The 25,191-nt window shown below is 43.0% G+C and overlaps 2 protein-coding genes and 1 long non-coding RNA gene across 3 annotated transcripts in view; 1 reads left to right on the top strand and 2 right to left on the bottom strand.

The window, feature by feature from the left end:
- Window positions 1–19,239, top strand: part of KATNAL2 (katanin catalytic subunit A1 like 2) — a 70,218-nt gene extending 50,979 nt beyond the window's left edge. Inside the window, exons 13-16 of the mRNA XM_064577641.1 lie at window positions 1,182–1,292; window positions 14,403–14,565; window positions 15,521–15,623; window positions 16,127–19,239. Coding sequence (XP_064433711.1) covers window positions 1,182–1,292; window positions 14,403–14,565; window positions 15,521–15,623; window positions 16,127–16,266 — 517 coding nt within the window. The 3' untranslated portion in view covers window positions 16,267–19,239. The remainder of the gene's footprint in view (window positions 1–1,181; window positions 1,293–14,402; window positions 14,566–15,520; window positions 15,624–16,126) is intronic.
- LOC123852619 (uncharacterized) lies at window positions 1,159–9,077 on the bottom strand. Its single transcript, XR_006792952.2, has 3 exons — window positions 6,261–9,077; window positions 5,644–5,771; window positions 1,159–1,284 (listed from the first exon to the last, which is right to left on the bottom strand). It is a non-coding gene; the product is annotated as an uncharacterized LOC123852619 (long non-coding RNA).
- A 3,274-nt stretch (window positions 19,240–22,513) lies between the features above and the next one.
- HDHD2 (haloacid dehalogenase like hydrolase domain containing 2) overlaps window positions 22,514–25,191 on the bottom strand; it is a 36,074-nt gene continuing 33,396 nt past the window's right edge. The window contains exon 7 of the mRNA XM_064577643.1: window positions 22,514–23,882. Coding sequence (XP_064433713.1) covers window positions 23,779–23,882 — 104 coding nt within the window. The 3' untranslated portion in view covers window positions 22,514–23,778. The remainder of the gene's footprint in view (window positions 23,883–25,191) is intronic.

The following is a 25,191-nucleotide window of genomic DNA, read 5'->3' as shown; positions in this document are numbered from 1 at the left end:
GCAGCCCAGTGCACAGGCACCCGGCTGGGCACCCATCACGCAGATCACCCTGGTGCTCACCCCATCTGCGAAGACCCGGCCCACCTGGCTGCCTTACCATAGTGATCGGTGCCCTTGGGCTTCATTCGCTCTGTCCATCTCCACTCCCAGGCTTCCCCACAGCTTTGAATGTGCTAATTTGGGAACTTCATCAACTATCCTTGGGTGGGCTCCCAAACGTCAGCTTCCTTGTCTGGAACTTGGGCCCTGAAAGTAGAGTCTTCAAAGGGTCAGGGAGTAAGGGCAGTGCTCTGAAGACTTCGTGGGTCATATGATGTTAAGAGAAAAATGATGAGTAAATGCTAAATAAACATACAACTCTACTGTGAGACTCTCCTTTCTCTTAGTGGCACAGTTCTTGAAAAAACACATACCTAAATGATGCTGCCACGATAACACACGCAGCGATGAGAGGCTGAATGTTGTGCGGTCCGAGAAATGCATTTTTTGTCCTTTTACTTCAGTCTATACAAGTCAAGAGGAAGGAGAACCTGCTGAATGTAGTCAGTGTTTAGAGCCAATTTAGATCGTTAGGTCCTGTAGTGAGATCCTCCTTGTTGGGAGGGTCTTTGGCCGTGGTGGGGGTGGGGCTCAGAAGGTGAATTTGCACAGAAGACAGCCTCAATCTGCTGTGTAAGGAAAGCATACTTTCCATGGCATTATCTTGGTTATTAGAAGAGAATGAAATAGATTCATGTAGTAGCTCATCTCTCTTCTTCAATAGATTATATCCACAAATTATGCCAAAAGAAATACTGTGTATAAGAGTACTTTTATGCCCGCTACAGAAATGAAAGGATTCTTCTCAATGACACTGTTTTCACCAAGGGCAGATAGTCCTGCAGGTAGACACAGCCTGGCTGCATTAAGTCCATCAGGGCTGTCTACTTTTCAGCTGTTTTCGAGTTCACGGCCAGCCTTTGGTTTTCTTTTCAATATGGTCATTTACTTCCTTTCTATCACCCTCTATGTGAAGATAGTACCAACCTGCTTGTTTCCTCCAACTCTAGTACAAGCGGCTCCTTAGAATGAGGCAGGGAACATGTTCTACAGGCACCGAGTCATCGATGTGAATGCAACGCTTGTCCTGGGAGCAAAGGCTCCACGTCTTGGGAGACTCTCACCTCTGTGTCTCTCTGTAGGGGAGAACATGAAGGAAGCCTTCGAATGAAGACAGAGTTACTGGTGCAAATGGATGGGCTGGCTCGCTCAGAAGATCTCGTGTTTGTCTTAGCAGCCTCTAACCTGCCATGGTAAGAGATCTTGTTACAGTTTGAATACATTTTTTAAAAAGATTTATTTATTTGAGAGCAAATGCCCTAGAGGGGCAGAAAAAGATGGAAAGAGAGAATCTCAAGCGGACTCCCTGCTGAGTGCAGAGCCCTCTGTGGGGCTTTATCCCACAACCCAGAGATCATGACCTGAGCCAAAATAGAGTCTAATGCTTAACTGACTGAGCTATCCAGGTGCCCCTTGAATACATTTTCATGAGCCACTGAGTACGGATGAAGACACTATGTTGACCATTTTGGGCAAAGGCTCATTGTTTGGTTCCAGCCCTGGGGGATTAATCGGAAGTCTTTCCTGGTCAAGTCCTCAGTCCTTGCTATCTGTACCATGAAAGAATCTGCCTTAATAGAAGGAACATAGGCCAGGCCTACCACTAACAATATTTAAAATGGACATTTTGGGGCACCTGGGTGGCTCAGTTGGTTAAGTGTCTGACTTCAGCTCAGGTCATGATCTCAGCGTCCTGGGATTGAGCCCCATGTTGAGCCCTACCTCAGGCTCCATGTTCAGAGAGGAGTCTGTTTCTCCCTCTCCCCCGCCCCTCTCCCTGCTTGTGTTCTCTTTCCTTCTCTCTCAAATAACTAAATAAAATCTTTCAAAAAATAAAATGGACATTTGGAGTTTCAAGTCAAATTATTTACTATATTTGAGCAGGGCTTTGGCAGAGAACTATAAAATGCCAAAGTGTTCAGGCAGGATTCAAGGAATATTCCAGAAATAATATGTTTATACTTTAACAGTATTAAAATCAAACTTTTTTTTTTAATTAGGAGGAAAATCTTTAATGTTGCATAGTAAATAGAAAGCTAAATAATCTCTAATTGAGAATATAATCTACTCTCAGAGTCTTTTATTTAAATTGTATCCCAGAGTGGTTTAAGAACAATTCTAGAAGTGGAATTGGGAAATAAGAGAGTTTGACTAGGGAAAAACAATATCTATTTGGAGAGTATATTTAAAAAAATAATTATAGTCCCTTTATAGTTCCAAGAATATTTTCACATACATTATTTCTTTTGAGTTGCAGGTAAGACAGGAGACAGATAAGGGAGTGCTGTTTTTCCCATTCACAGACAGGGAGCAAGGACAAGGAAGGTCAATCCACCCAAAGTCAATAGCAAATCTGCAACAGAGCTGGGACTTGTCACACTATCCCCCGACTCTCCCCCCTACCCCAACCATTTCTGTTTCCACATGCAAAGACAAAAGAGAAACTCTTCTGTTGTTTCTCTTGCTGGTCATCTAGGCTCCCAAAGAAGTCACTGAAAAGAGATGGTTATGTTCACATGTAATCTGTTATTTTAAATATATTCCTAATTTCAACCTGGTTCCACCTCCCCTTAAATTTGTAAGACTTCACTAATGTGTAAGGTGATCAGCATTTATGTGTTCATGATACAGGTATTTATATACAAATATTAAAGTGACGTCCAAGCAGAGAACTGTCATTTAAATGTGACTGTGAAATCCCTCAGAGAAAGAATCTCCATTGCTTCATCCATTTGAAATAGGGTTGATCATATGCACTTTACTCCTGTCCCAGGTGATGTGGGAGTCAGCTGGAGAGGGTCTGTGCATGGCTCTGGGAACGTCCGTGCACCCTGAGGGAACCGACACATTTTCTACAGGAACAGAAAACCTTCTACTCCCAGTGAATACCTAGGACTTTGTTGAGGAAGTTACTGTGCTGCCACAATTTCCCCTAGGTGATCAGTTTTTGGTAAACCCCAAATAAAATGATCAGAGAAGGAAAAAAAAGGCAATCAATCAAATATTAAAGCTTGGAAGTCTTTTCCAAAAGAATTGCCCCTCATCATGGTAAATGACAAATACGCACATGCTTTTGAGCTTTGCCTGCATCATTACAATGTACCTTGGAACAAATATGTTCTTTCTGACCCATCCTTGAGCAGTGCTGGGCTCTAGAAAAACTTCTTATTATGAAAAATTCCAAACAGACACTAAAGAAGAGGAAAAAGCACCCACCATTTCCCAGTTTCAGTAACTAACATCTTGCCCAACTGATTTATTGATTTTTAAAGATTTTATTAATTTGAGAGAGAGAGCGCGCACAGAGGGAGAGGGAAAAGCAGGCTCCCCACTGACCAGGGAGCCCGACATGGGGTTTGATCCCAGGATCCTGAAATCATGACCTGAGCCGAGGGCAGACGCTTAGCCGACTGAGCCACCCAGGTGGCCCTTGCCCAATTGATTTAATCTATTCCTGCCCCCTCCCTCGTTTTGCTGCAGGACCTTAAAGTATATCCCAGATTGTCCTGTCCCTATCGTCATGTCACCTCTCACAATATACTTCAGTATACATCTTTTTAAAAAAGGACATTTTCTTCCATTACTGTACAATGCCATTACCACCCCCAACAAGATTAACAGTAATTCCTCCATATCATCTAATACCCAATTTACATTCAGATTTCCCAGACTGCTCCAAGATGTCTTTGTACAATTAATTTACTGAACTGGTATCCAAACAAGGTTTGAATTTTGTAATTGGTTTTTTCCTTAAGTCTCCTTTAATCTAGAACATCCCTCCTCTCCCTTTTTTCCCACTTGCCATTGACTTGATTGTCAGGGAGACTGTCTTGTAATACATCTAAACTGTCTGGATTGCGCTCATTGTATCCTTTAGTGGGAAAAATAATATTTAGAGATTGCAATCTTACAGGGGTGCTCCTTGCTAACTGGGTTTTCATTGCTTCTTGGCCTTTTAATTGGGCAGAACTAGGGAAATACATAGTTTTAAAAAGAAGCAAATAATGACTTCATACTAGTATTTCCCATCCAAATTTAAGATTACAAGAGCTTTAGTTAAATTATTTGATTATATTTGTACCTTTTCTCTAATTGTGAAAATCTTAGTTCTTAACATTAATATAATTAATAATCACTTAATCCTAATATGTAGATATATTTTGTATTTGTGTATGGAAGAGTTTCTCAGTAATAATACCAATACTCTCATGACAGCAATATTTTGATGAGGAAGATGGTACATACCTGGCCTGAGATGGAAGTGCTAATTCAGGATTTCTTAACCTCAGCACTACTGACATTTTGGGCCAGATGATGCTTTGTGGGGGCTGTCCTGGGCATTGTATGGTGCTGAATAGCATCCCTGGCCTTTCCTTGCTAGATACCAGTAGCACAACCCTCCACTGTAACAACCAAAATTTGCTTTCAGACATTGCCAAATGTTCCCTGCGGGGGGGCGGGGGGAGAAGGGGGTAAAATCATCCCCAGTTGAGACTCACTGAACAGAAGTAAGTGACAGACATTGTATAGAAACAAACTGTCACATGCCCCACAGATGAACTCTCAAGGGTTTTTTTAAAACCCCCCAAATAATTGAATTTGGTTAACTTACACAAAAGGTGGCATATTATATAAATTGTTCTGTATCTTGATTTTTTTAAACAACATATTCTGAGCAGAAAGTTTTTACTCCCTTTACAGCTGTGTATGTCCCATTTTGTGCATATGATAATCTATCCCAATCACCTGATGATGGGCATTTGGGTTATTTCTACTCTTGCTATTATGAATAATGTTATAATGAATAATGGTGCACATCTATCACTTTGTGTATTTGCCAGTGTATCTTTGGGATAGGTTTCTGGAAATAGAACTGCTGGGTCAAAGGGTTAATGGGCATGAAATTATAGTAGAGATTGCCAAATTTCCCACCATAGAGGTTGTACATTTTGTATTCCCACTAGTGTCCTGCTTTCATTACTTAACTTTATAGTGAGAACGTTTCCAAAGTCATTAAATAATCCTTGAAAATTGGATTTTGTAATGGCTGTCCAAAATTCCCACATGTGAATATGCCACAATTTAGTTAATCATTCCTTTCCTGTTGAACATAAATGATGCTCCCAACTTTTCTCTATTATAAATAACACTGAAATGAACTTCCTTGAATAAAAATCTTTGACCAAAATTTGGGTTTTTTCTTGAGGACAGACTTCCGGAAGTAGGATTACTGTATAAAAAGGATGTGGATGGTTTTTAAGCCCCTGGCTACATACTGCCCAAGTCCATCTATGAGGAGATACTGTGTTCTTATTGAGGCTATTGGAACAGACCTTTCTCCTGGCTTCAGTGTCTTACATGAGGGAACAAAATTATCTGATTAAAGCAGACAGTCCTTCTGGGGGAAATAACTAAATCATACCAAACTATATAAAAACCCAATCTTAAAATCCCCAAAGGGATTCTTCATGGTTGGTTAGTGGTAGTTCTCACCTACAGCTTCTTTCAGGGCACGAGGCTATCATTTACTACTTGTTAACTTACCATCTTCCGTGAGGGGGGAGTCCATTCTGTCTCAAAGGGTTGGTCAGTTTTCCCTTCTCAGCAGTGAGATGGTGTGCAGCCTCTCTACCAAGGAGCACCTTCCCTCATCTATAGCATCACAGAGACGACTGGAAGGAAGCAAGAAGTAACAGTGTGGCTGTGTCATTTAATGTGTAAATAAGCAATGAGGAGAATAACAAATGTTGCATTTGTAATATTATCATTAAAATAACAGCCATGTAAGAAATGTTTAGTGAGCACAATTAGGGCTAATTTGACCCACCTCAATTGTTAAGTATGCACAAACTCACGCCTAAGAGTCCAGAGGGAAACAAAACACTGAATAGGGCCATTAAGGCAAATGCCATCTTTAGATGTCTATTGAATTTGATGGTAGTTTGTACAAATAAGGTGTGAAAATTTTATGTGTGGAGCATGAGGAAACTCATCTCTTATTAACTATTGCAGAAGGGCTAGAAAGTTCACTATCCTTCTTAAAAATCAAACACTAAGTATGACCAAACTTTGGATTAAAAACAAACAAATCCCAATCCTAATATTCAGAAGGAAGCATAAGATCCAAAAGATTATTGCCCTGGGAACGTGCAAGAACTTACCTATGTAAACTGACTTCTTCCTGTACGAGCTGTCTCCTCTCTGGTGTGGTATTTCTATAAAACTGTGTGCATGGGATTGAAGAGCTCAGCACACATAACCCCAGTTCTTTCCACAATCTCTCTGTGCATTTCCTGGGCTCCGGGGAAAAGCCTCATGCCTTGGCTATCATCACCCTCTAGATCAACATTTATCTGAGAATGGTCTGCCATAGGTCAGTAAGGATTATCCAAAAGATAGAATCTAGTGACCTAATAAGTTCAAGAAATACTGAATTAAAGACAGTTCAACTGGTTTCCCCCCATGACAGGACTCCTCAGTGCCTTCAAGATGTTATTATGTGAAGCTAAGAGAAAGAGGTACTTTCCATACTTATTTGACCCCAGAATCCTTTCCTCAAGGAGCATTTCACAAGACCAGCGTTCCATTTGAGAATGCTTTGGGAAACAGTGGTTTGCATGAACTCACTCTGACCTGATGATTGCCTCTTTTTCACTGCAATTGCATTCAGTCATGCTTGCAGGCTTTTTATTGTTCACTGTATTTTTGTGCTTACACAAAAAATAGAGTGGTCAAACTGTTTTGCTAGAAATTGCTTCTGTCCATACATAATGTCACTATCCCATGCAGCAATATTGAGTCCATGATCCTCCACATGAGGTTGATGGGTGATTCTAACACAACCAGGAAAGAAGGGTGTGGTGCAGGACTGGGTATGTGCAGTGGGGAAGGCACAGGACTGGCTGAGCAGGAGGTTGTTAGTAGTAACCTTGCCCTTGTCCCGTTCACATCTTACTCCATTTGCTTGTTTCTGTCACACATAAATCTCTTTCAACCTGGCCCTACTGTGGCATTATTCTTGCTTCTTAATGGTGCAGGTTGACTTGTGAACTGTAATTTTAAAACCAAATTTTACAAATTATGAAATATGACTGTTTTATGGGAAATTTGAGAGCTAGAAAAAAGTACTCATAATTTCACCACTCAGACACAGGTATTAGCCTCTTTGTATAAACCTTCTGGCGAAAATGGGTTAATTATCATTTGTTGCCTGGGTACCTTTCCATGGTAATTTTTTTTCCCCCCAAAGAAGGAATAGTTTTACTGTTTCGGTTATGTAGAAAAGTAATACATGTTCATTAAAAATATAGTATATGCTTTGGTATTGCTTGAAAATTAACAGTCCCCTGTAACTACCCTGGCAAATATAAATCCTCCCAGAGTCTTGTGTGTGTGCAGCTTAGACACACACACACACAGACACACACACACACACGATAAAAAATGTGATCATCCTATGGATGCATATTATTTTCTTATATGGCCTGTTTTTGTTTTTTTTCTTTCACTTCATATATTGTGGACAAGTTTGAAAATCTACTTGAAAATCTACTTGAAAATTATATACAATTCCACTGTATGGATAGGCCATAATTTATTTGATTTTCCTTTTCTTTTTTCTTGAGGGTTTTAATATAGCATCAGCCTGGTGGATCATGCTCCTCCCACCACGGCTCAGCTTCCAGCTCAGCCCCACAGGTACTCTTAGGTGGGAAGCGGTTTTTTTCTTTAGTGTTTGGCTGGAGTAGGGCAGGTATTATCAAAAAGGTTTTCATAGTCCTTCGGATGAAGAGAATGGGCTTTTGCCTGTGCATGTTAGCAGTTTTGGGGCCTATGCGTCTCCAGTACCCCACTGGGGATATATGAGAAGCAAAAAGAAAACCCAGAGAAGCCACCGTCACATCATCCCTTGAGTCCCGAGGTGCCTAACCTGTCCTCCTCCTTCTTTCCACCCTTCAGTGTTTCCCGGTATTGGTTCACTGTATTATGTCCAGAGATTTTAATTCTAAGAGGGTGGGCTATTCCATCTTGGCCAAAAGTGAAAGTCTCTTCTCTTCTCTTTGATTCCCTTTTTATCTATTATACATCTTAAACACAATGATTTTATACTCCAGGTCAGTGGAGTCTGTTAGTTTCTCCTGCTTTCATTCATGGTGGTTTGTTATAGGTCTTGTAATTTTAGATGGTGAGCTTCCATTTAATGAAGGGGACTCCATCTGTGAGTCTTGCATGTGCCCTTCCAGAGAAAATTTATATTTGACTGTGTCAAGCTTTAGACCACTTTCAGCTAATCCTCAGCTTAAGGTTTCTCTGATCATGCCAATGAGAGTAGGTCTGTAGTGCTGAATCACAAAGGAAGACTTTTTCCTACCCTAAAGTGCAAGACAGACAGATTTCCTGTTCCTTCCCTGGTAGTGGGCGTATTTTTCTAACCCATCCTTTCAAAGAGGATGTGCCCTCTGGTTGTTTTATGTAATGGGCCTTGACTCCACCTCCCATCTTGAATGGGCCCAAGGCCTTCTATGCTATCCCACATGTAAACTTTCAGATCCAAACCTTTTTGTAACTATGAAGCAAACACCCCAAGTCAGCCACAGCTTCAACTTCAACAGCTCAGTGTTGCTTCCTCTTCATTTTTAGTTCTCAAGAATTTTGGCCCTGCTTCTTTGTGGGCTCATTATTGTGTATTCAAAAAGTGTTTCCTATAATTCATCGTTTTTAAAGGGGCTTTATAACAAGAGATTTCTGGGTATCTAGAGTTCTTTATTGTGCTGGAAACAATCTTCCCATTTTTAAAAAATCAATTATTGATAATATATTTGCTGGAAAGAGTAATGGGAATATATCTTTGTTGTTGGTATTATAGTAATTAGAAATAATTTTTACTCTTTATTATAAAGAAATAATGCTTTTAACCCAAATACCAGTAGGGCATAAACTGAACCGATTGCTGTAGACTTTCCTACTGGATCCTCTTGTCTCTGGCTTGTGAATTCACTTGTCAGAATGAGAAGTCTCTGGAGATGAGAGGCTGGAGACTCCACATGGAGACTACATCTTTCTTTTCTTTTTTTCTAGATTTTATTTATTTGAGAGAGAGAGAGAGAAAGAATGCACAAACAGGGGGAGGGGCAGAGGGAGAAGCAGACTGCTGAGGAGGGAGCCTGGTGAGGGGCTCAATCCCAGGACCCTGGGATCATGACCTGAGCCGAAGGCAGCTGCTTAACCGACTGAGCCACCCAGGCGCCCTAAGACTACATCTTTCAATTCATCTTCAAAAGCATTGCCCAGCCAAGTGAGTTTGATGAATCATCCCCTAAAATCATTGTTTCCGTTATTTTCACTAAAGATGAAAATAGAAAATTTTATTCCCATTGCCTGAGTTGATGCTGATTTTCTCTATTAATTAGAACTAATGACTTACAATGCTAACTTTCAACAAAGCAGATAAACCTTCATAGATAAATGCTGGGCTTTAAGGAAGCAGACCCTTTTACATGAAGCCGATAGCCCTGCACCAAAAGTTCATTCATTCATCCAAGTAGTATTTATTGAGCACCTATTCTGAGTATTCTGCATGATGGATGGATGGGGAATTCAAGAAATATGGTCCATGATCATTGGCCTCTGGAAGCTGCCTATCTGATGGGACAATGAATGAGATATAAACACAAATAATATGAGATGGGGATATAGCCAGTACTATGTGAATGGTACAAACAATAAGTAAAATACAATTGCACAGGGAAGAGGCCATTTCTGAGAACAGAAATTTAAAAGAAAAAAAAAAAGGCCTTTATGGACTAGAGCACACTTGAATTGGTCTTGTAAAAATGACTTGGCTCTTGGTAGACAAAGTGGACAAAAATGACCTGAGTAGAAGCTCAAGGAAGATGGCAAAACGTGGATTCCGAGAACATCAAACAGACCAGTTTGGCCCACATGGGAAATGTAGATAAAAGTCAGCTTATGTGGGCTTCACTGTGGAAAACGAAGTAACCTTTACTGCTTTTTTCATTGGCTCCCCATTATCTACCACACAGTACTGCAGTTCCCTACTCTGCTCTTCAAGGGCGGCCATGATCACTCCCTTCATGTGGGTTATGGACGTAACGCAAAGGTTGCTTACAAAATGGAACGTTCCTTTCCTCCTGCCATACTGAGATAGTTTGACCTTAGTATGTCTTAGCTATTGAATGAATGAAACAGTTCTGTTTCCAAATTCTGTAAAATTTGGAATTATCTCTGTCCCAGGAACCACACAGTTTAACAGGGGAGACAGGCAAAGGGCTGAGGAGAGGCCCTGAATTCAGGTTTGGCGCAGAAGCCCAGAGGCTCGGGTGCAAGGCCTCGGGGCCCAGGCAACTGTCTGGGAGGCCAGTGAGCACAGGCCCAGCAGCCCGGGCCTGAGGCCTTGTGAGGCTCTGCTGTGTCTCACATCACTCTTGCTGGTTGCTTTTGCCTTTCGAGGTGATGAAGGTACCAGAGAAACAAAATAAAGGAGACATGAGAATGGAACAACTAGTCAAATATCAAAGTGTAAGAGCCAAAGGGAGTATTTTCTGGTTGCCACACATTAAATTTTTTCATATAACTATATTGGCATAAAGAATAATTCCTGGGTACATTCCATTTGTCCTTTGTTTCCTCCCTTGTATGATTATATTATTATTGCTGTCATTAAAAGTGCATCCATCAGACCTGGCTGTCAGAGAGTTGCATTTACTTTGTGCCCACAAGCAGTTTTGAGGTAAATCTCTTGCTTTAGGGCATTAGTTGATCAATACAGACCTCTATAGTGAGCTATTGTTTCCCACCCCCTGCATGACTCCATTTTCCTAAGGCATTCTGGGGATCTGGTCTTCCTTTCAATAAGAAGTCCCTCCAGGTGGGATGGGGAGACAGAGGAGAAGGTACCCCTGCAAAAGAATGTTCCTTCTGCAGTCCCCTGCCTTTGCAGGAGGGGCAGCTGGTCCAAGGAAAGGCCTTGAAAGAAATATGGCAACTGCTTGTCACCCCCAGCTCTACAATTTCCTTCAGGATAGTCTTTGTTCCCTTCTTGGGTTTTAGTCCAATCTCAAGTCCCATTTTCATCTTTGATGTTTACGGGACCAACATATCTGCAGTCCAAGGCGAAAACCTCCCTAGGATTGCCTCTAGTTACTCATAAGGAGGGAGTCTGTCTCATTGAATTCTGTATTTTGAAGACTTAGCAGTGACAACACACTTGGCAAGTGGTCAGTATCGCTGAACTGAATTCCTAAAATGTGAGTTTAATGGTTTCTCCTCTATTAAATTATCCCTCCCTCCCTGCCTTTCCTTTCCCATCTTCTCCTCCCATTCAGCCACAACTCTCTGCAGTCTGAATCCGCTCTGGATTCATTTAGACATACCATATTGTATCGATTTCATCTTCTCGGAGCCATGTCTGCCAGAACCTTCTTGCCAACACCAAACTGACCTGATGATCCTCTGCACCCATAGATAAGGAGACCCTGGGAGCTCACCTCATCATCCTGGAGATGTCCTTTCTTTTCTGTTTCTTGAATCCCACGAAGCCCTTTGGTTTGGTTTATGCTCTCCCTTTGGTCTTTTAGTACTTTCCTGATAAAGGGTGCATGGGAGGTAAACACTTGTAGGCTTTGTGTGTTGAACATATCTTAATTCTGTCCCCTTAGTTGTTTGATCAAGATACAGACTTCTACATTGGAAATTATTTTTCCTCAGAAGTTTGAAGGCATTGCTCTATTTTCTCTTACTATCTTACATTGCTGATGAGAAGTCTTATTACTGATCCTTTGTCTGTAACCTGTTTTTTCTCTCTGGAAGCTTTTACAGATCCTCTTTGTTCTTGGGGTCCTGAAATTTCATCATGATAGGAGTCGGCAGTCTACTGACAGTTACTGTGCTGGCATCAGACCCGTACCAGAAGCATAGGCTCTGGGCTCTCGCTTTTTGGGTTCAAATCCACTGCCACCATTCTCTAGCTTTCTGACCTCGAACAAGCTACTCAAACTTTGTGCCTCAGTTTCCTCACCTTAAAATGGATAAAAAAAACAGTACCTACCTTGTAGGGTTGTTGTGAGAATTAAGTGAGTTAATATCTGTAAAATGCTAAAGCCAGTGCCTTCCACTTAGAACTACTATTTAAGCAACAGTTTTTATTAATATTTCAAATACAAAAAAAAAAATAATTTCCTAGAGTTTTGCAAGATTTCCTTGACCCTGTGCCTTGAATGGAAATGTTGGCCTTGAGAGGGTGAATGGCTACACAGAGGGAGAGGGCCTGAGTCTCTGACGTGAAATGAAATTTCAACAGGGCAAGGCTGATAAAGAACAAAGCGAATGCAAAAAAAGCAACAGGTGATTGTTATTGCTGGTGAAGCACTCCCAGACTATGGATTCTCAGCTCAGGACTAGAGGAATAACAGGTAAAGAAAAGACAGAATCTTTAAAGAAATCTAGTCACCCCAAGCTAGGATTCACATATGCTCCCTGAAAGGGTGTTTTCATTTTTCAGTGTAAAAGGGAATATCAGGACAGAGATTCAGAATGAGAGTAAGAAGAACAGGAAGATGCGCTAGAAATTCTGTGTCTTTATGAATGAGAAATATCTGGTGGTGATGCTTTCATTGTTACTCTTTATGGTTAAGCCAGACCAACACACAGGCATCGCCTAATTTCTATACTAGGAAATCAAATAGATGTTTCCCTCCCTTCTAGGAACCTGAAATTTGAACATATAAAGAGTTCACAAACTCACGCTCAAAATGATCTATTAATAGGCATGGTAATTCAGAGTAACCAAAGAGCCCCAGTTAATGAGGGAAAGCTCTACTTTACCGAATACTGCCAAATAATACGTTTGGAATGTAAAAAAAAAGTTTAAATCACTATTTTGCACCACTCTTATGAAATAACCAATTTAAAGATCATTAACAGATGCTAAAACCACTAGTTGAAAGGGGATGGGAAAAGGAGTATTTACACAGTGCCAAAGTATTGTACATAGAATACTTACTACTTGTGAAGAGATGTTTACTTTACAGTGGGGTGATCTGTGGTCACCAGATGATCCCAGTAATTAGACACCACATCAGTAATAGTGGGATACACCAACATGTGGATCCCAATGTAATGAATATGAAAACATAAAATCATCTATGAAATATACTTGCCAAAAGTCATTACTCTGATTCTAATTAAGCTTTTAGATCTAAATTCCATCTTAGAGGACAGGACACAGAGGAACCAGTTATATGATACCATGAGGAAAACATCAGGAGAGTCAGAATGTGTCTTATCTTGGTCAAGGCAAAGTCTAAAGAAAGGGCAAGGAGACTGGTCTAGATTATAAGAGATTTGAGAGATATAACCGTATGTAATGCATGATTCTTGATTGGATTTGGGTTGGAAAAGATATTTCAGGGATCACTGGAGAGATCTGAATATGGAATGAGCATTAGACATATTATACAATCAGTGTTAATTCTGCTGGGTGTCATAATAGTATTGAAGCTATGTAAGAAAATGTCCTTATTGGGGGAATTACATGCTAAAGCATTTAGGGGGGGGGTTTCATGATGTAATTTACTTTGAAATAATTTGGCTGGATAAATACATATGAAGCAGATATGACGAAATGTTGACTGCTGTTGAATCAAGATGGAAGGTTTACGGATACCCATTGATTCCACTTTTCTATCTGTTTGGAAATTTTATATTAGGAAGTTCAAGGAACTGGCTTGCAGATGCAAAATTGAGTAAACCTGGCCTGACAGTGTTTTAGGAGGGGCAGGCATGCGGGTCTCAAAGGGCCACATTTGCACTGGGCTCCCTGGAAGGAGCTTTTTGCTCTTTTGAATTCAAGCAGAGCATGGCGTGACAGTCATTCGCTCCAGAATGTATGAGAGTTTGGGAAGAATTAATGTACTTCCCAGAGTGCCCAAGTTATTGTCAGGAATAATAACTCACTGGCAGCATCAGACTGAATAATTCATGGTACGACTACAATGGGAATACTCACGGGTGGTTGTTGTTAGTTGATTTCTCCCCCCCAAGTTAAGTCACCTAAAATTATCTCCTTTACATGAGGTATTTTGGGGATGTGTTTTCTTTTTTTAACCAAGTCTTTCTCCCAAACAACATGAGGTAATTGTCCTATTCGCTCACGTACAGATGTAGAATAAAGTCAAAATGCAGAATTGCTTCCTACAATGCTAAATCGTTCTTAAAATATAGTTGTTGCTTCAGAAGTGAGTTGGCCGCTCTCACCAGTTCCTCTGTTTCCCCCACAATCCCAGGGAGCTGGACTGTGCCATGTTACGTCGTCTGGAGAAAAGGATTCTGGTTGGTCTCCCCAGCCGGGAGGCCAGGCAAGCCATGATCCGCCACTGGCTGCCCCCTGTGAGCAAAAGCAGAGCTCTGGAGCTGCGCACGCAGCTGGAGTACAGCATGCTGAGCCAGGTAAGCCACCCTCGAGGGAGCACCTGCAGGCCAAGCAGCCGCCACACCAATCTTCTGGGCAGGGTCCCCTCGGGAGCTGTTTTGGGGGCATATTCCTTGAGCCACTTAGAAAAGACCCGAGCTGCCCCAGCAATGCGATGCGCTTCTTCCTCATGAGAGGGTGAGCTCTTTGTCCCTCAGAAACATTCACGCGGGCAGAGACAGCACGATGTAGCGGCCAATAGCATAGGGTTTCGACCCAGAGCACCCCGTGTCAAATCTGGGTCCTGCCCCTGATCAGCTGTGTGGCCTCAGGGAAACCCCCGACTCTCTAAGCCTGTGTCTTCATCTGCAAAACGGGTAACTGATATGCCACAATGGATTACCATGATGATCAAGTTTTTACAAATGGAAATGGGGGTCCATGCCTGCTACCCTCACTGTCACTGGTGTCACTCCCTCCTGAGTGGACACTTGAACATGTTCTCTGTTCATCTGAGTGATGAACATCTCAATGATGTTCCGGAGGTTCCGCAAAGGCAGGAATGATCTTATTCACAAGAACAAAAGTGTCTACCAAATTTGATCCATCCTTGGATTTGGGCACAAGGGCCCCATTAGGCTACCATGGGTGGTCTAGTCCTTCACCAGCAACTTCCAGCATGTGTCTGGATGGTGTTAGGAAGGTGTTTACTGCCCAGCTTCTCAGGTTATCCAAACACATAAGCAACCCCTCTCCCTCCCAAACATTAGAGATCTGGGAATCTTTGTGTAATGTTCGTGAGGGACAGACACAGATTCTAAACAGGGGCTCTTTTTAAATTTATTTACATTCATTAGCCAACATATAGTACATCATTAGTTTTTGACGTAGTGGTCAGTGCTTCATTAGTTGCGCACTGCGTCTTGCCTGTAAGAACGTGATCACCACCAGCACTCTGCCTGCTGACCAACGGCTGGTCTGCGGCTGTTTCAGGAGACTGAAGGCTACTCAGGCTCAGACATTAAGCTCGTCTGCAGGGAAGCAGCCATGCGGCCTATGAGGAAGATCTTCAGTGCACTTGAAAATCACCAGTCAGGTATGGTGGGAGTCACAGCGACTCTGGGAGAGAAATTTGTTTAAAAACCCAACTTTCACCAGCAGATGGAGCCTTGCTCCTGTTCTTGGTGGCTCTTTGCACTTGCAAACGTTCTTTGGTCAAATTGTCCTCCATGTACTCATTTCTCCTCTGGTGTTCTGTTTTGGATCAACTTTGCCCCAGATGATAAACTCCTTAGGGCTTGGGCTTTTATTTCTTTGGCACGCTGTGATGTTGGGCTGGATCCATTTGGGGCACTATATAACTCTTAAACACTACTTTGATAATGATACATTTAAGTCATATTTTTTATCTGGGCTTCAGGGGCTGGGATGCACATTAAAGAATTTCTTCCCCAGCTCTCTTTAGTCTTGCCTTTTGCTGCATTAACCATTTAGAATGCTGCATTATGCATTGTCTTGAAAAAAGGTCTATTAGCCTTTCAAGAGCACAGATCATCATAAGGTCAATTATTGTGCTGTTACTGCTGTGTTTTTATCTAGAGAGCAGCAACTTACCTGGAATCCAGCTGGATACAGTGACCACTGCCGACTTCTTAGATGTGCTGGCTCACACCAAGCCTTCAGCAAAGAATCTGACTCAGAGATACTCAGCCTGGCAAAGTGAGTTCGAGTCTGTATGAAATCACATCTACCCTGACCTGGCCACAGAGACAACCACGGAGGCCTTCCGATTTATTAGTTTAAGCAGGAGAAGAACATGATGATTGGGAGAGAAAAGAGAAAAATTATCTTTGAAGACTGAGTTCGTTTGAATAACTGTACTATTTTGGAAATAAGAGATATTTTTGTTAATTTTTCCTGATTGATGCCCGCAAAATACTGAAGATGTTAATTACAGGTGTATATGCTCCTAGTCACACAACAGAGACTTTTCTCACACTTAGACTCCATACAATTTGATGAACAGTTTCTTACGGTGTTCCTTGTTTGTGAATTGGTGTTTTCATTTTGAAGAAAAAGATGTAGTTTGGGAAGCTGTGTTGGAATGCACAGTGGCTCCGAGTGGGGGGCCCATTAGAAGCGAAGCGTAACAGACCATCCAACCAGCTGATGGGCTTGAGGGTTGGTTAAGAATAGGCGCGGGGAAGGACACGCAGTGTTTCTTCTGACAACATCCTGAGTGTCATCAGCTCTCCCTAACTCTGACCCCAACCAGTTTTCTCAGCAGCAAAGCCCTAGCAGACTAGCTCCCCCCTACCGTGACGCCCCCCCTCCCCCCCCCCGCCCCCTGCTCTGCCCCAGCCCCCGGGTTCGCTGCTCCACCTCAGGGGAGGAGCACCTGGAGTCTCAAGCTAGCAGCACACAGCCACTAGCCTCCAGCCTGAGCTTCCAGTCTGAGTTCTGGCTCCCAGTAACATCTTTGGACAGTTCACATCCCGTGTGCTCTGCCGTCTTCCCACAGCTCCTCGGTGGATCCAAAGCTTAGGATGGGGAACCTGGGATTCAGAACAGTCATCCTGGGTCTTCCCTACCCTTAGGCTCCCCCACATCTCCTTATGGGGTTGGTAACAGTTGGAAGCATCTCCCTCAGAAACTCATGATCTGAGCCATCTATCTTAAACCCCGGAAAAATGCCGCTAAGTGATGGCACCACCCCTCTTCCCAGCTAGAACTTACCTGTGGTTGTCCCCCCTTCTTCCCTTCCTCACCTCATTTTCTTCATCCCAGCAAGGCACACTCCTCCTCCGAAGAAAAACTTGCAGGAAAAAGGACATTTTGGGTAGCTAAATATTCCAAAGGATTAACCTAATTTTAAACAAAAACAAAGCATTTTGGGGAGGGTACTGATTATTTTGAGTATATCCTCAAATGCCTTTTAAAATGCCATTTCATGGGCAATGTAGTCAAACTGGAAATATACCACATATAATGAATTAAAAATAAACAAAAAGACATTTCATCTTAGTATATACTAAACTTAAGCTTCTTCATGATCATGAAGGTCTTACACTATCCAACACTAGCTCTACCCTAGATGTAGAAATCTCTAAGTGGTCTTAGACATCTGCTTCTCGTGTTTTGGGATCATTTTCTCTTCTTTCTCTCTCTTCCTTCCTTCCTTCTCTTTTTTTTAAGATTTTATTTGTCAGAGAGAGAGAGAGACAGAGGGCAAGCACAAGCAGGGGGAGCAGTAGGCAGAAGGAGAAGCAGGCTCCCCGCTGAGCAGGGAGCCCGATGCGGGACTCGATCCCAGGACCCTGGGATCATGACCTGAGCCGAAGGCAGACGTTTAACCGACTGAGCCACCCAGGTGTCCCAGGGTCATTTTGTCAGGCTGTCAGCGGACATTTCTTGCAGCTGTTAGTCCATTAGCTTGTGGCCACTACCATCCTTTCTGATTTTATAAAATCTCAAGTGGATGGAACCTCAACCGTTGTTAATTTGTCATGGTTGGAAAGTAGATATGTTTGTGTGTGTGTACTTAAAAGTGAACAAGTAAAGCGGCAGAGGAGACAGCCCCTGTGGACAGCATGCTTTTTGACAATGTTTGGCCCCTTTTAGCTTGCTGCTCTTTCCTTACTCCAGTCAGGGTAAGCGTGGTTTTGCCATCCCTCACAGCAAATACACACAACCCCACGCACAGCTGACTATGCACCTGACACACCTCCACATCCTTCCTCCATTTCTAAGAATCTCCAAGTTCATCTTTGTAATACTTCCATCTTATTCAATCGCATATTCAATCCTCCTCTTTTCCCTTGGGAAGTTTGTCTCCAAATAATTATGCAAGTATGTTTGTAGGTCATGCTTTTATTTCAGTGACTTCTTTACCTGTTTTATACACTAATGACTTCTTGCTTTGGATGAAATGAAATGTAGCTCTTTCATCCCTCTGCCGTATCCCCATCATCGCCAAATAGTTAAGACTTTAGGTTTACTCAATAATCGGTATTTCTATGGGAACGTATAATGTTCATGCAGGGCCACTAGTGAATCAAAATTACATTTCCTGTATATGTTGGTTTTGTCTTTCCAGGAATTAATTAAGTGCCTTATTTTATCATTTGCTTAATTTTTGAAGTATCTCTTCTGATTTTTTGCAACCCAGTCTCAGATCTGTCAGATCCCTATCAGTATTGGTTTCCAAATGGCCAGTATCAGATAAACTGTCAATTCCATTCCCATACCCTCTGGTCCTGGTGTTTTAAGGGGAAAGGAACCAAGAGCCCTTACAGAATAAGAACCCTTATAGAATAAGCAGAGATGTACCTAGTCTCCCCATTTGCAGTCCTGTAGCTCACCCTGGCTCACCACCACGCCCATTCTCCCCAAGGCCTTCACTTTCATGGCTCCTGGGGCTCCAACCATTTTGTTTAACAGCTTCAAACTAAATCTTTGCTTCTCAGTGCTACCTCACACCTCACCTCCTACCTAGTCTCCAAGACTTCAATCTTTGAGGTTCTATAGGATGAGTTTTGGTTGTCTTTCTTTGCACAGATTTTTGTTATCAGCAACCTAACCACTTCCATCCTTCAAATTATTGTACCCTCTTGTCCACTGGTATCTCCTCTTGTGGGCTCTCCTTGTGAGTTTATACCTTCTTTATTCCTTCACTTTGATTTTAGTGGGGCTCTGAGAGAGACCAACTAAGACACATGATTAGTTTACGTTTAGAGTCTGTATTATTTAAAAAGTAGATTAGAAGTACATCCAAGTTTATGGGGATATAGGAGCCTGGCCTATTGTTGGAGGAAAATTTAACTTCATCCAACATGTGGTATTTTCTCCTAAGGCAGAAGTCACAATGTCTGTAGGAACTTGGAACACAGTTAACACATGGGTAAAGTAAGCTGGGTGTAAGACAACGAAGAGGTGGGGCTGTGATGGAGGGTCAGACTACCTGAATGACCCAGCAGTGGTGCGGCTCCCGCCGAACCTAGAAATTTGGACCCAACATTGCCCAATCTTCTAGTATTCCTAGGAAAACCTGTAGCAACTGATCTGCATTTGAGATCTCCTGATACCCAGATGTTGGCCACTAAGGTTAAGTATCTAGGTTAGAATTCATGGCTTGTCCCTACATTTCATTCAGGTCACCATCAGAAGCCTTCTCAGCTGGACTCTACTTATCTAAAATAACTCCCTCCCTCGTTTTCTTGTCCCTCAAGGAGCCATATAGCTATTGTGTTAAGTAGTGTGTGTATTTTATCATCCGTTTACCCTACCCAAATGTTAGCCCCATGGTTGTGGAACTTTTGTCACTGCCACTGAATGAATGCAACATTCTTTAAAATGAGCACTGTATCTGCTTCACAGGCTAGAAGCTGTGATTACTGTTCCAAAGCACTGAGTTCACTGCACACGACCTCTTCTCTGAGAGTACTTCTACAACACACCTTGAACTTGTCAGAGCCCTTCGGACTTTTCAGTATATTTTTATATGCTTTGATTTCCCAACTAGAAGATATGCATCTTAGCAACTGGAGCTACACTCTGCTCTGTCTTCCTTTGTACTCTACCCATGGCTGGCATTTAATAATTTGGTTTTCTCAGGCACATTAGCCAGTGAAACAAACAGGAGTTAAGAGATGTGTAGGACATGAAGGTAAGAACTGAAAAGAGTAAGGTATTCAAAATTGTTGGATTTTAACAGATACATAATTTAAATGATAAATTGATTTCTGGTGCTCTGGTGTCTTGTTCTGGTTGTCCCTCAGAGAAGCATGCTTTGGGGTAGTCGGCCTTGATGGCTGGCATGATAAAGTAAGCAAATGTCCTATGCATTTATGCCAAAGAAAAATGTCTGTGACTATGTCAAAGGGACCTGATAACGCAAACATGGCTTTACTCAAGCAGCTGCTAATATGAAAAGGGATTCTGCTGTTCGAAGCAGAGTGTTTTAATGGAACAGATTAGTGCAGTTTAAAAAATTCTTTACCAAAGGTGCGAAAGGCTTTCCGTTTCATACTACAGGAAACACCACTGATCTCAAACCAAATAAACCACCTGTGCATGTGTGTTTTTGACTTGGTCCAGAATGGTACAGTAATTTCTGAATGTGGGGTTAAGAGTGAGGTGATGACACTATTCTTCCAAGGGAGTTTCTGACGTCCGTGGCTACAGGTGTTCGACGGCCCTGATCAGCTCCGACAGATGCAGAATGGTGTGTAGGAAGAACTACAGCAAAACGAGCCAATTCTGGAGGGAGGAGAGGGAAGTGGTGGGATAGCCATCTGTCTCCGCCACTGGACTGGTGCTCTGCCTTCCACACCCAGGACACACCTGCCTTACAGCAGATGCTCAGTACTCCTCTCCTGATAGTGGGTATTCTCTACTACCCTTTCCAGTCCCAGAATGGCACTTGGTCCCTTTCCTGGGCCTAGCAGAGGATTATAGTAAAACTGATGCAAACACTGTCCTCGAGGTCATACCACTGGAAAGCACTTTAAATGGAATGGCTAGAAAAACGAAGTCTTTCCAGTATTTTGGTTATTAAATCTCCTCCGTGAGGCCCAAGGCAGACCAACCGGCTATGCTGGGAATGTTTATCGTAACCTGGATCTAAAACCAGATTTTTATTTATCCTCATGAACCTCACTGTGGACAGGTCAGTTAACAAGCCCTATATGATGCTTGTTAAATAAGTAAAGCATGAAACAAAAATTTTAATGGCCCAATACGGCCAAACTAGAATGGAGGAAAGAAGCCATTTCTCTTGGCCAACGACCTGATGCTCATGTGGGCTTACCTATTCCCGTCACTCTGTTTGATTCCTGACCCATTAGTGATGTCTACCTCTTTGCTTTAGCTCTAACCTGTCTCTAAAGCATCAGATCCATTATTTCTGAGTGTCTAATGGGGCCTCCTCTATGGGCAACGAGTCTAAAATGAAACTTAATTTTCTCCTCCCTACTCACAGCTATACCTTCTGACATGAAACTCCTAAAATATTTACAGCTAGTTTGTACTGGTTCAGTAACCATCTGAGTAAGAACTATCTGTGTTGCAGGAGATACAAAAAAGAACGAGCCACAGTCCCGTCGGGGAGGTGAGGGGGGGAGAAGGGACGTGTGAGGACCGAAGTATAATCTAACAAGTGCTAGGAGGGCACAGAGGAGGGAATGCCCCATTCCACCTGCAGTCAGGTGGACATCACAGAGGAGGGCCACAGGAGTATTAATAACATCTTGAGCATTCTCCCTAGCTCCTCCACTAGTAAGGGTCCTCAGGGCAAAATCCTTTTCTTATACACTTGATTATTTCCTAGCATGGCACTTGGCACGTAGCAACCAGCAAACACTCAATGGTGCTTGAGCCAAGGCATCACTGACCCAGGCGGCCAGGTAGCAGGCCCCAGTTGAATGGAGCGCATCCATCAGGCCCCAGGCAGTGTGTTCCATCCACACGCTGAGCTGCTCCGTGCGCCTTTGTGTGTGGGCGTTTCAGTGTAGTAGAGTGTCTCCTTTTTTTAATCCTCAGGAAGACTTCCCCCATCGAACTGACTGTTGAGATTAATTCTATCAAGATTTATCAGATTATTCAGTGTGGACAGTGCTGCTACGTCTGCCTCATCATCAGCACCAAAAACACACAGCACTCAGCATTTGCCCGATTCTACTCTCAATAATTAATACGCTGGTCACGCATTTAACCCTCACGACAAGCCTACGTGGTGGGTGTTGCCACAGTCTCCATTTTACAGACAAGGAAAAGGGGGCGTGAGAGCCTAGGTGACTTGCTCAAGGGCCCAGAGCTAGTTAACTGCTGGCGAGGCCCCCAAACCTACGCTCTTGGCCATTCCACTCATGCTTCCGATCGGCGGCGGCCGTCCTATCACAGCTGTCCTTTGCACTCTAGGCTGTGTAAGTACTAAGTCAGGGCATCTGCAAAAACAAGAACAGAGTGATCACCAAACCACCAAAAGGAGACGGAGCTGCCATTTATTTAGCTTTGCTCCCTGCCATCCAAGACCAAGCTGATCTCTAAACAAGCATCAAAGCCCGAAGCTCATTAACATCAGCGTGTGCTTCGATAAGGTGAACACCACAACCATGTACAATTACATGCTAATAATTCAATGCCCAAGAGCCCTGTAAAACAATTGCAAAGGCCCAGGATGATCACAGTATGCAAATGCACTAGGAAAATCATTACCTACTTAGGCCCCTTCATTTTGGTGGGTTTAACATGAGAAGAATAATCCATGCTACAAGACGAGATTTCATTTTACAGCTGTAGTAACCAAGTACATAAAAGCTTGAATCTGTCCCAATAGCTTCTAAAAGATTTTTCCCATAGTGTCAAAGGCAAAAATAATGAAATCTTGCAAATGTACAGTTAATAGGACCCTGGTGGACACTAACTTCAAAAATGCATGGTGTATAAGACATTAAAGGCTTGATTTTAGTTTCTGCACTGTTGCTGTTAATAACAATGTCTAATTAAAACATCTGTAAAATACTGATAGTTTTAATTTTACATAAAATTTCCCAAACAACTGTTACACAGTATAATAGGTATCTGCAATGAATAGGTTATTAATGGAAGTATTATTTTAAATTAAAATCAGGTTCTAAATTTAAATTAGTCATCTCTGGCTAATGAAGAGAAAAAGAAGTCACCCATGCTGGGAATAATACAGTAGATAATCTAGTTTTCAACATCCGTTAAGGCAAATTCACTTGATCACCTGGGCTAAAGGACAATTTATTTTGCTGCTTCTGACTTGTACTCCACTTGGCACTTCGACGGATTTCACAGTTGAACTCAGTATTAAAACTATAGCCGAAATGCACTTCTCACCACATTATTTTATAATTTAAAAAACGCCATTCAATTTTATTCACAATCGGAACCCTCGCCCCTCCCAACGGACCAGTGAGAAGGCAGCGGAGCACACGATTCCCCGCAGGAGGTTCTCCCTCCCAGCCCTGCTGAACCTGATGACTATTTTAAAAGGAATGGCATAGAATCTCAGCTTTCCCTTTCTCTGGGTCTCATCTTTTACAAAATAAAACAAAAGGGATAAGCAAGGTGTAGTGGCGGGCTGCAATTTGATACCTTTCTCTCTAACTAATGCACAACAGAGGAGTGCTGGTCCATGTCTAGCTATGCTGGCGTGGAGACGGGGAGCGAGTCACTCCGGACAACGAAAAGCTGCATCTCCAGTTGCTTCTGAGTCACATCAGGGATCACAGGAGATGCTGCAGAATGTGGTCCACGGCATGAGGGAAGCTCTCGCAAGTTAAATAAGGAGGCGGATTAAGTTTTTCTTCATCTGCTGCTCGGTATTTCCCTGAAATGAAAGTAGAGCCAGTGAAAAGGCTACTGCTAGAACACCACATTCATCACGTCCTGTGAGCACCGGGGCCACCACGGCACCACCGTGGCGAGTCCTGGAGAGTCGGTGGCTCCCCGTCTCCCAAAGCATCTCCCAGTGAAGCTTTAGGCTGCAGTGAGGCAATTCAAAGCAATATCACAGCCAGCATTTTCCCAGGACTCTGGTCCTTCACAACGGATACAGGGCCCAGGGCACCTGGCTGCCAAGGCTTCCTTCACATCTCCATGGCTGGGGAAATCATTTTCTTCCCCACCAGCCCTAAAGATAGGAATGGAGACTGAATCAATGCTTTTCAGTGGAAGCCAGGCACCACAGGGTGGAAGCCTGGTTAGCTCCTGAGGGCGTATGTCCTGCTGCCATGCAGGGACCCTGGGAGCGCCCAGGGGTGGGGGTGTGGAAAGCGACGCAGGCACACGGGCCTGCGCCAAGCAGGATGGTCTGCTCAACAGGGCACCGCTCCAGTCTCCCCGGGCTCTGGAATGTGGGACCCTCAACCAAACACCCCTGTACAGAGAGGAACCCTTCCACACACTGGTCACAAGCCCCTTTTACAAATGTAAATCCACTAGGATGCCCTGTCCCTATTTAAACACCCTTGACGGGTCCCACTGCCCTTCAGAAAGAACCCAAATCCCTACTGCTGCCCTTTGTCATCTGGCCAGCATCCCTCCAACCTCAGCATGTGTTACTTTCACAAGACTGCAGTCCTAGACGGGACCTGGCTCTTTGAAGACCTTCACACCTGCCACCCCTCTACTGGCAACAGTCTTCTCAGCCCACTCACACTACCCCCCGCACGCTTCGGGCCAAACTTCATATTCCCATCCCAGTTACATCTCGTTCCTCCCTGTTAGTCTCTCTCTTAGCACCCTGTTCTCTGCCTCCACATTTATAATACATTGCCATTATATATTTATTCACTCAATGTCTGCCTTGCACCTAAGACTGTGAGTTCTCTGAGAGTAGGGACCATGTCTGTTATTTTCCCCAATGTATTCATTCCCAGCACTGAATGTAACGACTAACACGTGGTGAGCATTCCACAATTTTTTCTTTAAGAATGAAAAGAAGGAAGAAAGGGAGGAAGGAAAGAAGGAGGGAGGGAGGGAGGAAGGATGGGCAGAACATTGCTTCAGCTGAGGCCTTGGGGAACAAGGCCAAGTGCCCTGTAGCCACTCGGGCTACCTCTGCACTTCCCCCTTCTCTGTGCTCTCTCATCCCTTTTCTTGTGATCTCTGCCATTTATCCCTCTGCATTCTCCAAC

Source organism: Mirounga angustirostris, unplaced genomic scaffold (genome assembly GCF_029215605.1).
Source record: "Mirounga angustirostris isolate CCGP_5_RB_7025 unplaced genomic scaffold, mMirAng1.0.hap1 SCAF_14, whole genome shotgun sequence".
NCBI classification, from domain to species: domain Eukaryota; kingdom Metazoa; phylum Chordata; class Mammalia; order Carnivora; family Phocidae; genus Mirounga; species Mirounga angustirostris.
This window is presented reverse-complemented; position numbering and strand designations above follow the sequence as displayed.